This window comes from Arvicola amphibius, chromosome 4 (assembly GCF_903992535.2).
Source record: "Arvicola amphibius chromosome 4, mArvAmp1.2, whole genome shotgun sequence".
NCBI lineage: Eukaryota > Metazoa > Chordata > Mammalia > Rodentia > Cricetidae > Arvicola > Arvicola amphibius.
The window spans coordinates 954,769-966,566 of NC_052050.1; the positions used below are offsets into that span (position 1 = coordinate 954,769).

Consider the following 11,798-nt stretch of genomic DNA (forward strand, 5'->3'; position numbering starts at 1 on the left):
GTACAGACCCAGTAAGGTTGGCAGTGCTGGCCCATGAGCCTAGCTCATTTGCCTTTGGCTCTGAGTTGGGGGTGATGGGATATCCGTTTCCCTTACTGCAAGCCCAGTTATGGGTGGATCTGGATGGATCCCGGGATTCAGCCCCTGCAGGGCAGTCTCCAGCTGCACTCACAGGCCCTCCTTACGCCTTGTGGGCCTCACACATCACCTGCTTGGGCTGGTCACCACTCTAGGTGCCCCAGCAGCAATACTTTGAGGACTGTGTTTCCTTCTGTCCAGTTGGAAAACATCTCAGTGCAGAAACACAGACAGATAAAACTACCTGCTTATTACAGGGCCCAGAAACTGCCACCCTAGGATGCAAGTGGGGTCCCACCAGCACAGACAGGCTTGGAGGGCCCTCAGCTGGTCACCCAACATCTTCCTTACGAAGACGATCACTGGGGATCTCTTCCCTATGAAGAAGTGTCTTCATAAAAACAAAAAATGGTCCCAACATCCTAACAGTGACTGCTGTGTGCATGAAGCCTGACCATTTTGCCATTTCCTGACGGCTGCTTGTTCTCATAGACCACATGCCCTGGGTGCAGGTGTAGGAGGAACAAAGGGGAAGATATAGCTTAGTGAGAGGGTAAGGGCTGGTTTAGGGTCTGATCAGTACAGATCTAGAAACAAGCCCTCTCTGTGCCCAGCCCCAAGAGCCACTCTCAACCAGTGATTCCATCAGTGTAATTGCTGAGGTTCGGCCTAGGAATAGAAGCAGCCCAGAGGCCGACTGAGAGTGGGCAGAGCAAGCTATGTTCCCTGAGGCCCAGTGCCTCTGCCCCACCCAGCATGTACCCCCCCCCCCCCACACACACACACACTTTCTCTTTTCCTCTAGTTTCTAGGGGCAGCTAATGGCCACAATTGGAGCTTGGCCTGTTTTGAGACCTGAGGTCCTTGCCATTCCCACTTGCTCTGGTGGTTGGCAAATCAGAGACTCCAGGATGCGTGTGACCACAGCTGACCTCTTAAAGGGAACAGAAACACCAAATGGGAGAGGCACCCCAGAGTCTTGAGACTGGCCTGGGTCAGAGCTGCAAGCCCTTGACCTCCCACCAGGGGGTACGGGAGGCCGGGCCCAGATGAGAACACTCGCCTCCTTTTCCTTGCAGAGGAGCAGGGACGTGGCATCTCTCCGGCTGCATGCGGCCCGCCAAGGTGCCCGCTGCCGTCCCCAGCGCCCACGACGAACCACCTACTGAGGCAGCCCCAGCGGCCTCTGACCGGGCTTCCAGCCACACAGGCCGCCACTGGCCACAGGGCAGGTGGGTGCGAGGTGCCCAGGGCGAACCCAAGTGCTGAGCATGGGCTGGACAGAGGAGGACGGGGAACAGAGATCAGCAGGCGCTGACCACAGAGAGAAATTTACCAGCCCTCCAGAGGGGCGAATAAACGGAAAGGCAGGAAACTCACGCTGGAAGCCCACACACAGTGAACGTAGCTTATGCCACCTCTCAGCTCAGTCTCCTCAGCCCTGGGGGTTCCCCATGGCCTCCAAGTGCCACCCAGGCACCCCTCTCTAGCACGGGGCCCTTCCTCGGTATTCCCCTCGCCCCCTTTCTTCCTGCCATACGAATGCTGTGGCTGCTGAGCAAACCCCAGAGGCAGCAGAGAAGGTGACAGCAGGCAGAACTGGGGGAGCTAATGAAGATGTCAGAACCACTTTTTTAAGAATCAGCAATTTGTTATTTAACAAAGGTGGGACTTAGGGAGAACAGACCACTGCCCAGAAACAGACAGCTCCTGGAGATGGGCCCTCTGGTGCTGCTCCTACACACAGGACTATTTCCACCGTGTCAGATAGGAGCTCTTTGTCCCCTAGACAACAGGGCTGGAGATGGGGATAGGATGGTAGGATCAGGGAGGACCCTGCCGGCAGCACCCACCTGCCAGCACCCACCCGTCCCAGCCCCGCCATCTGATTAAAGTCGTGTTGTCTCCTAAGTGTGGGTTTCTAGGTCCTTGGCCACAGTGGGGGTCGGGGGAGGCACAGGCTGCTTGGGCTCAGCAGGCTGGGTCCCTCGTTCCTGGCGTAGGCGGCTGGTAACCGTGGGACTCCCTTGGCTTCACCGCAGATCCACTTTGGAATGACACGGTTCCCACCCCGCCACCTCTCCCCGCAAAACACTGACCCGCTGACCAGGCAGCCAGAGCTGAGCCGATGGCCCCGCCTCAGCCGGTCCTGTTTGTGAAATAAATATGAGCGTTGCCAGTCTCTGGACCTCTTCCCTGCTCCCTGCCCGCCTGGCCAGGCCACTCACACGCTGGTTTCTGGGGTGTGAACCACCTCCCCGTTTTTCTCAGGCTGTTCCTTCAGGAAGTGCTCCACCTCCCTCGAGTCCACCCCCACACCCACAGGGGGGTTATGGAGCGTGTCCTCTGAGGCCACCACCTCAGGCTGTGTCACCTCAGGCCTCTTCCTGATGCAGAAGAAGTTACCCAGCAGCAGCACAAGGGAGGAGGTGAGCACCTCAGCCCCGGCCAGGATGAACACGTACTTGTAAACTTTGGTTGCATCCAGCAGCTTGCCTGCAAAGAAGACTCAGGTCACCAGAAACTCCTGGGAGTACCCCGCTTCCACCCCGGGCCAGGGCTCCCTCTCCCGGCATTGAGTTAATGCCTCACACTCCATCCCCAGCAGCATCTGCTCAGCCCTCTGTAGCCTCCTCTTCCTTTTCCTCCTCCCCATGCGAGCAAGGGCCGAATCAAAAAGAATAGATAGAAGTGGCCTTGAGGTCTGTACCCCCCTTCCCAGTCACAGACCCCGTAGGAAGAAACATGCCTTAGCTGCCTAGTAACTGAGGACCCCAAGACCATTCTTGGAGAAAGAAGGAGCCAGAGGCTATAAGAGAATCAGAAAGGGCTGTGGAGTAAAGAGACCCAGGTCCAGGATTGCTAGGCAGCCCTCGCCAGCAAAAACCAGTGTTTTTCGGCTGGCCTTCAGAAAGTAAAAGGACCAAAGTAACAAATCTTGCCCCATTCCCTTGAAAGCCGCCCCCACGTGGTATGCAAGACGCCTAAAGAAGCTGCCAGACCCTATGGGTAGGGCTGTCAAGTTTATGCCTGTCTTGGCTCAGAGCCAGCAGCTCACTGCTGACATCTGCTGGCCCCAGACCCTATCCATTTCCAGAGTCTCCTAAAGCAGGGAGGCCAGCCCTTGCTCGCTCTGTCCTGGTGTCCCGGCCAGCGGCACTCACCTCCTGATGGGGGTCCAATGAGCACAGCCACGGCCTCTAACAGCAACACGAGACCAATGGCGCTGGAGAACTTGTGAGTGCCGACGATGGCCATGAGCACCTCAAACTGCAGAGCCCCCACCATGCCGTACGAAATGCCAAAGAAGATGCAGAAGACCACCAGGCCACCATAGTCGCTGGCCGTCGAGCCTGTGAGGTCTGTGAAGCCGTTAAAAAACATGGCAAAGCTGAAGAGGTAGACAGAGTAGGGCCGCACCTTCTTGAGGCCCGTGATGAAACCAGCCGTGGGCCTGGCGAAGATGTCAATGAAGCCCAGGATGGTAAGGAGGAAGGCGGCCTTTGTGTCGGGCACACCCAGATCCTTGGCGTAGCTCACCACGAACACCGGAGGCACGAAGAGCCCCAGCACCATGATGGAGGCGGCCACCGCGTAGATGAGGAAGCCACGGTCTCGGAAGACACTCAAGTCCAGAAGGCGCTTGGGTGGCCGCTGGGGTGCTTGGGACTCGGTCCCTCCACTCGCCTGGGGTGCCACCAGTGGCCGCATGAGCGCAGCACACACGCAGCAGTTGAGCAGCAGGCCCCCCAGGATGAGGAAGCCACCCCGCCAGCCATAGTGGTCCTGCAGCAGCTGCCCCAGCGGAGACAGCGCACAGAGGAAAACCGGGCTGCCCGCTGCGGCCAGCCCGTTGGCTATAGGGCGCCGTTTGTTGAAGTACCGGTTGAGCATGATGAGGGAAGGCTGGAAGTTGAGAGCCAGACCCAAGCCTGTAAGAGAGGACAGTGTAAGACCTCAAACGCAGGACGTCCAAGGAGGGCAGCGTGGGGCCCTGTGACCCAAGCCTGCCAAGAGGGCAGCGTGAAACCCCATGGTCAAGACTCGCAAGGAAGGCCATGTTAGGCCCTGTGCCTCCCCAGACCTTCATCCATGCCCCCGTTTCCCTGGACACAGGCTCCATTGCAAATGGGTGAGCATCTAGTGGGCCGGAGTAGATAGAGCCTTAGACACTGGCCATTCATCTCAGCAAACTCTTATGGACAGGAGGAAAGGGTCCAGCCAAGACGCCCAACAGTGCTCAGCCTCCCCCCCCCCCCACTCACCTGTGATGACCCCTGTGGTGAGGTAGATCTGGATAATGCTTCGGCAGAAGGACGCGGCCACCATTCCCAGGGATGCAAAGAGGCCACCCACAAGCATGACAGGCCGGCAGCCAAAGCGGTTCACACACACGCTGCAGAGGGGGCCTGTGTAGAGAAGGGAGCTTGGCTCTGCCCTCTCCCCGCCCACCAGACTACATAAGACCCTCAGTTTATCAGGTGTGTGTGCCAGGCACTGGGGGCCAGAGCCCAGCTCCCCACGTGTCCTCAGCAGGTCACCGGGCATCACCCACCCTCTCTGAAGGAACTGCTTGTGGAGCCTGGCCACTGGGCGTGTCAACACAGCCTCACCTGTGCCGTACAGCATAGCCAGCAGGATGGAGGAGATCCAGGCTGTGTCGCTATAGCCAATCCCAAACTCATGCATGAGCTCCTTGAAAAACACGCTGACCGCTTTGGGGAAGGCGTAGGAGAAACCCGTGATGATGAAACAGCCAAAGAGGACGGCCCAGCCCCAGCCCCCATCGGGGGCCTTGATGCCAGTGGGACCATCATCCACCACAGCTCCTCCCATAGCCTGGAGGGCTGGTTCCGCCTCGCCCTGAGAGAAAAGAAACAGCTGACTTGGGTTGCCGGGGTGATCATCTCAAGGGCAGCCCAGCAGAGGAGGGTGGGGACACCTGGAGAGCCCCAGCATTGGCACCTGGCCACTCCTACGGCAGCTCGGCCATGGACAGCCTGGTATCGTTGACTCGGGGCTCCCCGCCCCCTGGCTAACCTGAACCGGTACTTTGGGAAGCTGTCTGTTCTCACACAGGCGGCTATAAAGTACAATGACCTTTTTAGGGTTCGACCAGGATTCACATTACCTCCTAGGAAGAGCAGACCCAAGAAATCATCAGCCTGGCTGGCATTTTCTGAACTTGTGCCTGGCAGAGGCTGTGCCACACAGCATAATCCCGGCAGCACCCTGCACTACCCCATCCCTTTGAGGCGGGTATCCAGCCCTGTTCTCCTACCCCCTGAGGAGCTATGCTTCATCCTTTCCCCACTCTGGGTTCCACTTTCTGACTGCCTGGGAGGACGTGGGTCTGGAACACAGGCAGACGGAAAGACAGACCATGGTATCTGAGGGGGGCTTCCTACTTCCCCTGGGAAGAGCTCAGCCGTTGTAACTGCCTAGAACCATCCATGACAGAGAGGCTGAAGATCCCGATGGGCTCCCCCAGGAAGGCCTGGGGGTTAAGGGAAAACATCAGCCACTGCAGCAGCTCATAACGAGGACCAATCTTCTGGCCCCTAGACGTTAAGCAAGCAGGGAGTGTCCCAAACCCCACACCTACCACACACACACACCTGTGCTAATTTCCCTTTTCATGAATTTCAGGGGCTTAGCTGATGAGAGACAGAACAAGTCTGAAAGCTAGGACCAGGTTTCTGTTTGGCTGTTGACCCCACAATCACCATTCCCCTAATCCCGGAGGTTGCTCGGCCTCATCCCCCGTCTCACCAAGAATTGAGCTGCAGCAGGGGGGGCAGCCTCTGACCTGAGTTCTCAGTCCACTCCTCCTCAAATGCTGTGCTGCCAGCCAGTACTCTGGGGAGAAAGATCAGTCCACGGTGTTTAAGGGTAGCTTGCGCTGGAATGTAAACCCCTGACCAGGAGAGCTTCCCACCTTGGCTGCTCACCCTGGGTCTCCAGGCTCCAGCCCTGCCCCTTTGCTGGCTTCTTCCTGTGAGCACAGTCCCGTGACTGGGACACAGACATGTTAAACTAGACTGTCTGAGGAAGCCCAAGCTTGGCGGGACTCTACCGAGGCTTTCCTAAGGTTCAGAGACAACACACAGCTCTGATAGGAAGGCACACCAACCTTCGAAGGCTTCACCCTGCTTCTGACCATCTAGCCATGGCCCAGCCTGAGACCCTCTGCACTCCAACCCAAAGGAGAAGTATCATATGCCACAGTCAGGACATGCTCAGTGGGAGCCCCAGGTGCCAGGCACCTCTTATCCATCAGCCCTGAGTTTTAAAGGTATCTTTAAAACTAAAACTTAGTACCGGGAGTGGGGGAGTACAGTTTAGGGCTGTACCATTTAGAGATGAAGCTAAGACAGAGAGCATGAGGATCCCAAGCCCAGTTTGTTACCGTGTGTGTGTGTGTGTGTGTGTGTATGAGAGAGAGAGACAGAGACAGAGAGAGAGAGAGAGAGAGAGAGAGAGAGAGAGAGAGAGAGAGAGAATCTCACAGTGGAGCCCTAGTTGGCTTGGAACTCTCTATGTATCCCAGGATGGCAAACTCCCCTGCCTCTAACTCCTGAGTGCTGGAGCTACTGGCATGCATCACCATGCCAAGCTTTCTGTTGCACTTTTTAAAAATAAATCCAGGGTGGGCAGGGTGACTCAGTGGGTAAAGGCACCTGCCGCCGAAGCTGACAGCCTGGGCTCGATCCCCATGACTTACATGACAGGATACATGACAGGAGGAGAGAACCTGACTCCTACAGGTTGTCCTGACCTCCACAAGCAATGGCGCACACAGGCACACAGATGCCTGTGTCCAACCCCCGTGTTCACAAAATAAAATGCAAAAAAATAAAATAGAAAAACCCAGTTTCCATACAAAGCAAAGAGGAGAACATGCCCAGAAGCAGCAGTGAACATGAACCTAACTCTGGACACCTGAAGTCCCCCACAGAGGATCAGAGCTCCCAGACCCGAGCAACTGGGCTGCTTGGGGTCTGCCCAGCACTTGTCAAGGTACTAACAAGTATTCCAGCCTTTTGAAGCTTCTCCACCTTTGTTTATTATAAAGGCTCGGCCCTTGCTGGAGCTCTCAGAGTCCAAGGAGGAGAGAAATGGGAACATAATCCCCGGCGGTAGACGAGGCGTCCTCTAAACTGGGCAAGCAAGGTCAGAAGGGTCCACGTTGTGGAGCTTTTCAGGTCTATGGCCGCCACGTAAGGCTGATAATACAGGGAAGGCCACCTTCAGTGCCAAGGATTTGACGGCACCAAGACAAGCTCTCCGCCAAGGCGCACCAGCGTCGTCCTTACCCAGTCTGGCACTAACCACCCTGATGGAGCCTCACCAGCGCCCACCCCAGCTGGTCACCAGAGACCCGGCAGAGAAGGACTTCTCAGGGAGATCAAATGTCCCAACCAGGGGCAGAGTTTAAGCCCGTCCTTCAGCCTGCATTTAGCCACCCAGGCCTCAACACATCCCAGTTGCGTAAAAGGTTAGGATTTCCAGCCTGCCTTAGGGACGAGATCTACGGGGTAACAGCACAGACGGGCCAAAATGCAGGCCAGTGCTCTAACCCTAGGGCTTCCCCACCTCCAACAGCATAGCCTCAGGCACACCCTAGCCATCTGGCCTTTCGGTGACATTTTACCCTCCCAGGGAAGCATTTGAAGCAGCCCAGAAATAACTCACCCTCCAGGTCACAGAAAACCGATCTGGGGGTGGGGACTGGGTCAGGAAAGCCTCCAGGGTGCTCCCAAAAGTTGGTCCCCAGAGGCCCTTGGAAGGCCTAACACCACTGGCTGTTGCCTACGGCAGAGGTACATGAGAGTCCCTTGTAACATCCTCTGCGTTCAAGCACCTGGACTACCAGTCCAAAGAAGGCGTACCAGGTACCCATCGTGGTCCAAGCCCTGAGTTCTGGTCTGTGGTCCGTCCAGGGCCCCTTAAGTGCCTGTCATCCAAGGAGGGACCAGCCTTGGCCCTGCCTTTGTGGTCTAAGTAGGTGACAGGAACTAAGGCAACTATCTTCCTTGGTTAACATCCCAGATTTCCTCCCAAAACAAGTAAGCAGCTAGTTGAGGTTAGCACCCAGTACCGTGGTGGCGGGGGAAGAAGTTGCTGAAAGACCTCCTTCCAAGTTCGTTCCCTCCCTCCCTTCCCCTACCATCATACAAACAGGGATAGCAGTGTGCTCTCCTTTCTGGGCCCTCAGCCCTGAGCCCACCAGCGTGTAAAGAATGCCATGGAAAGAAAGGCTTTTTCTGGAGAGGCGTCTACGGTGCTGCAGAGGTTGGGCCACGGGCTTGCCCGGCCCTCCGCCCATCTCTACTGGCCTGTGCCCCCCACCGTCCCATCTCTGCTGACCTGTCTCCACCCCACCTCTGCTGACCTGCGCGGCCCTCCACCCCACCTCTGCTGGCCTGCCCAGCCTCCAGGTTGTTCCATCAGCTCACATCAACTCTGCAGGGACCAGTAGGGCAGAAACACTGTGGCCCAGAGCCAATCACCACCCCACCCCACCTCAGGCCCGAGATCCCTGCAGGGCTGTCCTAGGATAGCTGGGCTCAGAGTCCCACGTCGTGTGAGGAACTTCCACGCTTGACTGTCACAAAAATGGGGCAGCCCTAGGGACTCGCTCCATCTTGCAGTGGGAGCCCCTTCTCTGCAAGGTTAGGGTCAGTGGGTGGGGCTCTCTCAGCCACTTTCCAACAAAGTTCCACCTAGGCCTGCTGGGCATTGCAATGGCCATTCCTCCACAAAGCCATCTATGGAACCCTCGATTCCCCTGCAGGCAGGCTTCCTTCCTTAAGCCAGGATTTAAGGCTAACGGGAGGCTCAGAAGTCATAAGTGCCCCCGCCACCAACTCCCATCATTGTCTGGCAAGGAGGTAGGTAGGGGTGGGGCTTGGGTTAGTGGCGGCAACCGACCAGACCCGCCTCACTCCATCTGCCGACTGGAGGTAAAGGTCCAGCAAACCTAGGCGGGGCTCAGTGGGTCGGGCTAGGGTCGGGAAGGGAAGGAAGCTCCGCCCCAGCGGCCTCGGGACGTGGGGGACGTGACCGCGCCAAGGGAGGAGCCGCCACCGTATTGCCTGGAGTAGGCGGTCCTTCTCCACTCCTACCGTATTTTCAGAGTGCGGCGCCAAATGCCCTCAGGGGGGGATCCTACGACTCACCCACAGATTCGCTTTCTAGGCGCGCCTTTTCCCTCTGCCCTTTGCAAACGCGAGCCGGGGCGCGGCCGAGCCTCTGGAATGCTGACCGATGACCTGCGGTCTCGCAGATAGTTCATTAAGTGCATCTGCCCCTCGTGGCCCATTCCGCTAATGGAAACTGAGGCCGGAGGCCTACTCTTGCCACTAGGGCGGTCTCCATTCCTGCCCTGCTCCTGTGCCAGTGCCCAGTGCCAGATGGACCAAGGCCTGGTCGGGGGGGGGGGGTGGTCTCCATTTGCTAAGCACCACCATCCAGAAGGTCCGACTGGGGGGCCCAAGGTGCCCTCCTGCACGTGGCTCCTCACCAGCCACCACTCCATCCCCCCTCCCCCCGCGCGGGCCCTTTCCTGGCCAGTTCACAGCAGAACTGGCCCTACAGTCAGAAATCCTGGCACACCAGCATACTGTGGGGTCCCACAAACTGACCCCTTCCATATCGCTCCTTGATGGCTCTAAGTTCAACAATGCTTTCTCCTTGCTACCCCTCCAAATTTAGACTTCAGGCAGGCCCTGCCTCAAGGTCACAGGTGGTGTGGGCAAGTCCATCTTGGAACCAAACTAATGGTTGTTCAAGGCTTTGTCGACACCACAACGTCCCTGCCAAGAAGGCTCCACACATACTTAGGTAGTGCCCCCGATGCCCCTTGAGGGGTAGCAGACCCATCATTTGCACAGCATCCTGTGTGTTAGTCCCTGCCCATCCCGAGGGAGCCCCCACATTTTCCGGACTGTCCCCATTTCTCAAGACAGACAGACCCAACATCCACTGGACACCAGCGAACTCTCAGGCCTGTGGAATGAAGCTGAGAGCCCTGGGAGATAACCTCCTGCCCCCTGCAGAATCCACCCCCAGGTCTGGACAAGCTATTGTGTTGTATGAGGGAGCCTTGCCATGACGGCTCTGACCATCACAGAAAGCGTTCCTGTCGGCCTGGACATGCAGCCCTGTGCGTCGGGTAGAGCAGACTTGATTCTGCTGCCGCCCTTACCCGCCACCCAAACTCCAAGGATCATCTGTCCAGAGTTAGCGGCTTCCCTTGCACTTAAACCTGGACCAGCATCCAGAAAACCCACTTTTCAGGTAAGAAAACCAAGGCTGTGCACTGGTTTTCCCAAGGAATGAGGATGGGGCAAATTATTCCATTATGAGGGGAAACCACATTTTCATCTGCCTAGTTTGGGCTAGTAGTGGTGGCTGGGTGAGGGTTAGCGACTTTAAGGTGGTAATAAAATGTAGAGAGACGGGAGGAAGAAATCCGAGGGCATTCCTTCTCCCAACCATTCCGAAGTGCACGTGCTCCTCTCTCACTGGGCGGCCTGCTGATGCCCGCTGGAGGTTCAGGGTTCCAAGAAGTCTATACAATTCCCACCAAATATAGCCCAGGCTCTCCAGCCGCCCGGCCACCCTCCAAACCCTCTTGGGCCGAGCTATTTATACTGTGGACGTTTGGTCGTCCAGGGCAGCTGCCTCCTGGATGAAGCCCAGCCCCCGAGGGCTGCCGCATGGATAGGCTTCTGCGAAGGTGGGGAGGCAGGATGCAAACGCGCAACTGGCTGCTCCGGGCAATTTGGTGGAGCTGCAGTGGTGAGAGGATTCTCCAAGTCAGGAGAAACCCAGGGCTGGAGAACCACGAACGGAGAGGACCAGGAGCCAGGAGCTCCAGGCCCGGATCCGGCACCTGATGAACGAAGGCCCAACCCCTAGGTGACTGGAGGGTCCCTGCATGGCTCCGCGCGCCAAGCATCCCACCGCGCATCCCGCCGCGCCTACCTGCCACCACCACCACCGCCAGCTACAGCGTCCGCCTCTGCCCTCCTCGGCTGCTCGGCGCCGAGCCGGGGGCGACTTTAAGTGCTCTCATCCCTCGCGCGGCACGTCCCCCGCGCACGTCACCGCTGCCTGGCGCCGCCCCTGCCCTCCCCGTCCGGACCCCACGCTGCTGCCAGAGGGGGCGCCCCAGCCGCTGCGCCCCGACGGCTCGGTCACTGCCATTCTCCACTTACCAGGGAGCCCGGGTCTGATCCCGTTCTATAGGCGCCCCGGGCGCGGACCCCACCCAACACGGACCTTCTCACTGGTCTCTTCCGCGCCCTCAGATCCGGGCTGACCGCCTCACTTCCCCCTCGGCACCCCTTTCTGCCCCTCCATTTATTCCTTTCCAAGGCTGTGGGATCCTTCAATGATTCTGGCAAGAGAGTAGCAGCGTCCTCGCTACCTCCGAGACCCGGACCATTTTGCCCTCCATACCCAGGCCCGCGTCTTCTACCAGGTCGGCACACGCCCCACCACAGCCCATTTACCATGGGCTCCCACCACTTGCCTCAGCTCTCAATCTTGAGGGCTCCTTCCGATCTTCTCTCCATCCAGACCTTCACATCCTGCCGGTGCCTAAGACTGGGCTATTGCATGGCGGTGGCGGCAGTCTCCCCTGCTTGAGAAGCAGACCCGCACACCTTGGACAACGGGGATCTTGGACAAGGCTGTCAGCCTCTCTGAAC

General features: G+C 57.9%; 1 protein-coding gene and 1 long non-coding RNA gene across 3 annotated transcripts; one reads left to right on the top strand and one right to left on the bottom strand.

Annotated features, from left to right (window-relative positions):
* Positions 1–1,160: 1,160 nt before the first annotated feature.
* Positions 1,161–2,257, top strand: LOC119811707. The gene is made up of 2 exons (XR_005285000.1): positions 1,161–1,310; positions 2,121–2,257. It is a non-coding gene; the product is annotated as an uncharacterized LOC119811707 (long non-coding RNA).
* Slc16a3 (solute carrier family 16 member 3) lies at positions 1,709–11,110 on the bottom strand. 2 transcript variants are annotated; one of them, XM_038325650.1, is made up of 6 exons: positions 11,071–11,110; positions 5,851–5,937; positions 4,692–4,941; positions 4,344–4,487; positions 3,243–4,010; positions 1,709–2,574 (listed from the first exon to the last, which is right to left on the bottom strand). In XM_038325650.1, exons 3-6 carry the CDS (start codon positions 4,912–4,914, stop codon positions 2,303–2,305), a joined length of 1,407 nt encoding a protein of 468 aa, XP_038181578.1. In that variant the 5' UTR covers positions 4,915–4,941; positions 5,851–5,937; positions 11,071–11,110; the 3' UTR covers positions 1,709–2,302. The 2 variants fall into 2 exon arrangements, with proteins under 2 accessions (XP_038181578.1, XP_038181577.1); XM_038325649.1 differs by lacking the exon at positions 11,071–11,110 and having other exon boundaries at positions 5,851–6,553.
* Between the last annotated feature and the right edge of the window lie 688 nt (positions 11,111–11,798).

What these genes read in the sequence shown, in the direction of transcription:
- Slc16a3 (XM_038325650.1), bottom strand. Translation starts at nt 4,914, where the DNA reads ATGGGAGGAGCTGTGGTGGATGATGGTCCCACTGGCATCAAGGCCCCC. An exon ending in CACCACAGGGGTCATCACAG is followed by an intron (nt 4,011 to 4,343) that starts GTGAGTGGGGGG and finishes CCTCTCTTACAG; the next exon opens with GCTTGGGTCTGGCTCTCAAC. An exon ending in CATTGGACCCCCATCAGGAG is followed by an intron (nt 2,575 to 3,242) that starts GTGAGTGCCGCT and finishes TCTTCTTTGCAG; the next exon opens with GCAAGCTGCTGGATGCAACC.